The 1,527-nt window shown below is 55.0% G+C and overlaps 1 protein-coding gene across 1 annotated transcript in view; it reads left to right on the plus strand.

Annotated features, from left to right (window-relative positions):
• The window catches only part of LOC122164555 (rho GTPase-activating protein 32-like), a gene marked incomplete at its 3' end in the record, with an annotated part of 6,002 nt that overhangs the window by 3,528 nt on the left and 947 nt on the right, over window positions 1-1,527 (plus strand). Inside the window, exons 7-9 of the mRNA XM_042826656.1 lie at window positions 7-108; window positions 629-711; window positions 1,065-1,172. Coding sequence (XP_042682590.1) covers window positions 7-108; window positions 629-711; window positions 1,065-1,172 — 293 coding nt within the window. The remainder of the gene's footprint in view (window positions 1-6; window positions 109-628; window positions 712-1,064; window positions 1,173-1,527) is intronic.

Below are 1,527 nucleotides of genomic sequence, written 5' to 3' on the forward strand. Positions count from 1 at the left end.
CCTGAGCTAACCGTCCGCGACGTTCACAGCGCGAGCTCCCTCTGCAAAATGTACTTCAGGGAGCTCCCGACCCCCCTGCTGACCGACCAGCTGTACGACAAGTTCTCGGTAAGCACGAGGCAACGCCTTTCCTTTCCCTCTTCGCTGGGCCTCTTGGGAGATGGCTGCAGCAGTGCCCCAGCTCTGAGGCCCTTCTTCTGTTAGCCCCATGGGGTTTACTCGCATGTCTTTGCCACATCCTGCATCGTGCTGATGCCGCTTCTGGTGGCCCCAGGAGGGTGGTTATTTGCATATTCATAATGCTTGCGAGAATTCCTGTGTTGTTTGTTTGTTTGTTGCTATTCCCCAACTATTTCTGGAAGGGGTGGGGATTAATAGCCACGTGTACTTGGAGATGAATGCCCCCTGCGAGGAGCTGAGCTGCCCAACCAGGCTGTACACCGGCCCGGTGCTTGGACTCCTTGGCCCTGGTGGCACCAGCTGCGTGCCGCTATGTTTGCCAGATGCCTCTGGGGAGGCCTAAAATCTTTCTCAGTGCTGACCAGCAGCGCGCTGTGCCCATGGTTCCTGACCCTGTGGCAGGTATCTCGCCTGATTTGTGTCTCAATCCTTTTCTGCCCTTTTCCAGGATGCTGTTGGTGCCACTACGGAGGAGGAGCGGCTGGTCAGAATGCGGGACGTCATCCAGCAGCTGCCCGCTCCTCACTACAGGTCAGTGCTGCCCTCAGCCTGCTGAGCTCAGCCCTGCTGCACTTCAGAGGGCAATGGTGCGATTCCAGCCTTTGTCTCACGCGAGCAATGGGATGCCTGGGTATGCTGAAACCCTGCATGGGGTTAATTTGTGGGGTCAGTTCCTGGGCACGGGGGCACGCTTGGTGCAGCTGATGGCCGTGGCTGTGCTGTGCTGGTGCTGGGTGCTGCAGCATGGTGCTTGGTCAAGTTGGATCTACTTCATCTTCAGCGACAGTAGCAATAATAACAACTAGTGTGAATTGAGGTTTGCTTTGTGAGTCGCAGCACGGCATGCTGGCTGGTGCTGAACATTTGCCGCTCTTGTTTCCCAGGACCCTGGTGTTCCTGATGAGACACTTGGCCTGTCTGGCTGCAAAGAGCTCTGTCACCAACATGCACGCTAAGAACTTAGCCATTGTGTGGGCTCCAAACCTCCTAAGGTAAACTTCTTTTTCCGTTTGTACAGAACGCTTACATCTGTTCTCCAGTAAAATAAAGCAGTCCTCCCTTCTTCTGCACCACATGTGCTCTTCTCCTGTAAAATGTGCAGTGAGTGGCTGCCAGCAGAGCAGGAGCCTGGACTGTTCTCCAACCCCACGGGCACAATTTCTAGCTGAGCATTGCTGCTCTCTTGTTTAGATGGGACTGGTGTGTCCTTGATCAGCCAGGAGAACTTCTTCAGTGGCATCACTGATTGCCCACTGCGGAAGTCTCCGGAGCCCAGTTTGACAGCTTTGGGCTGCAACAGTTCAGACCCGGGAAGCGATCTTGGCTGAATGACTTCTAAAACCTGCC

Source organism: Centrocercus urophasianus, unplaced genomic scaffold (genome assembly GCF_019232065.1).
Source record: "Centrocercus urophasianus isolate 14NV4802_14NV808 unplaced genomic scaffold, USGS_Curo_1.0 seq_26, whole genome shotgun sequence".
Taxonomy (NCBI): Eukaryota; Metazoa; Chordata; class Aves; order Galliformes; family Phasianidae; genus Centrocercus; species Centrocercus urophasianus.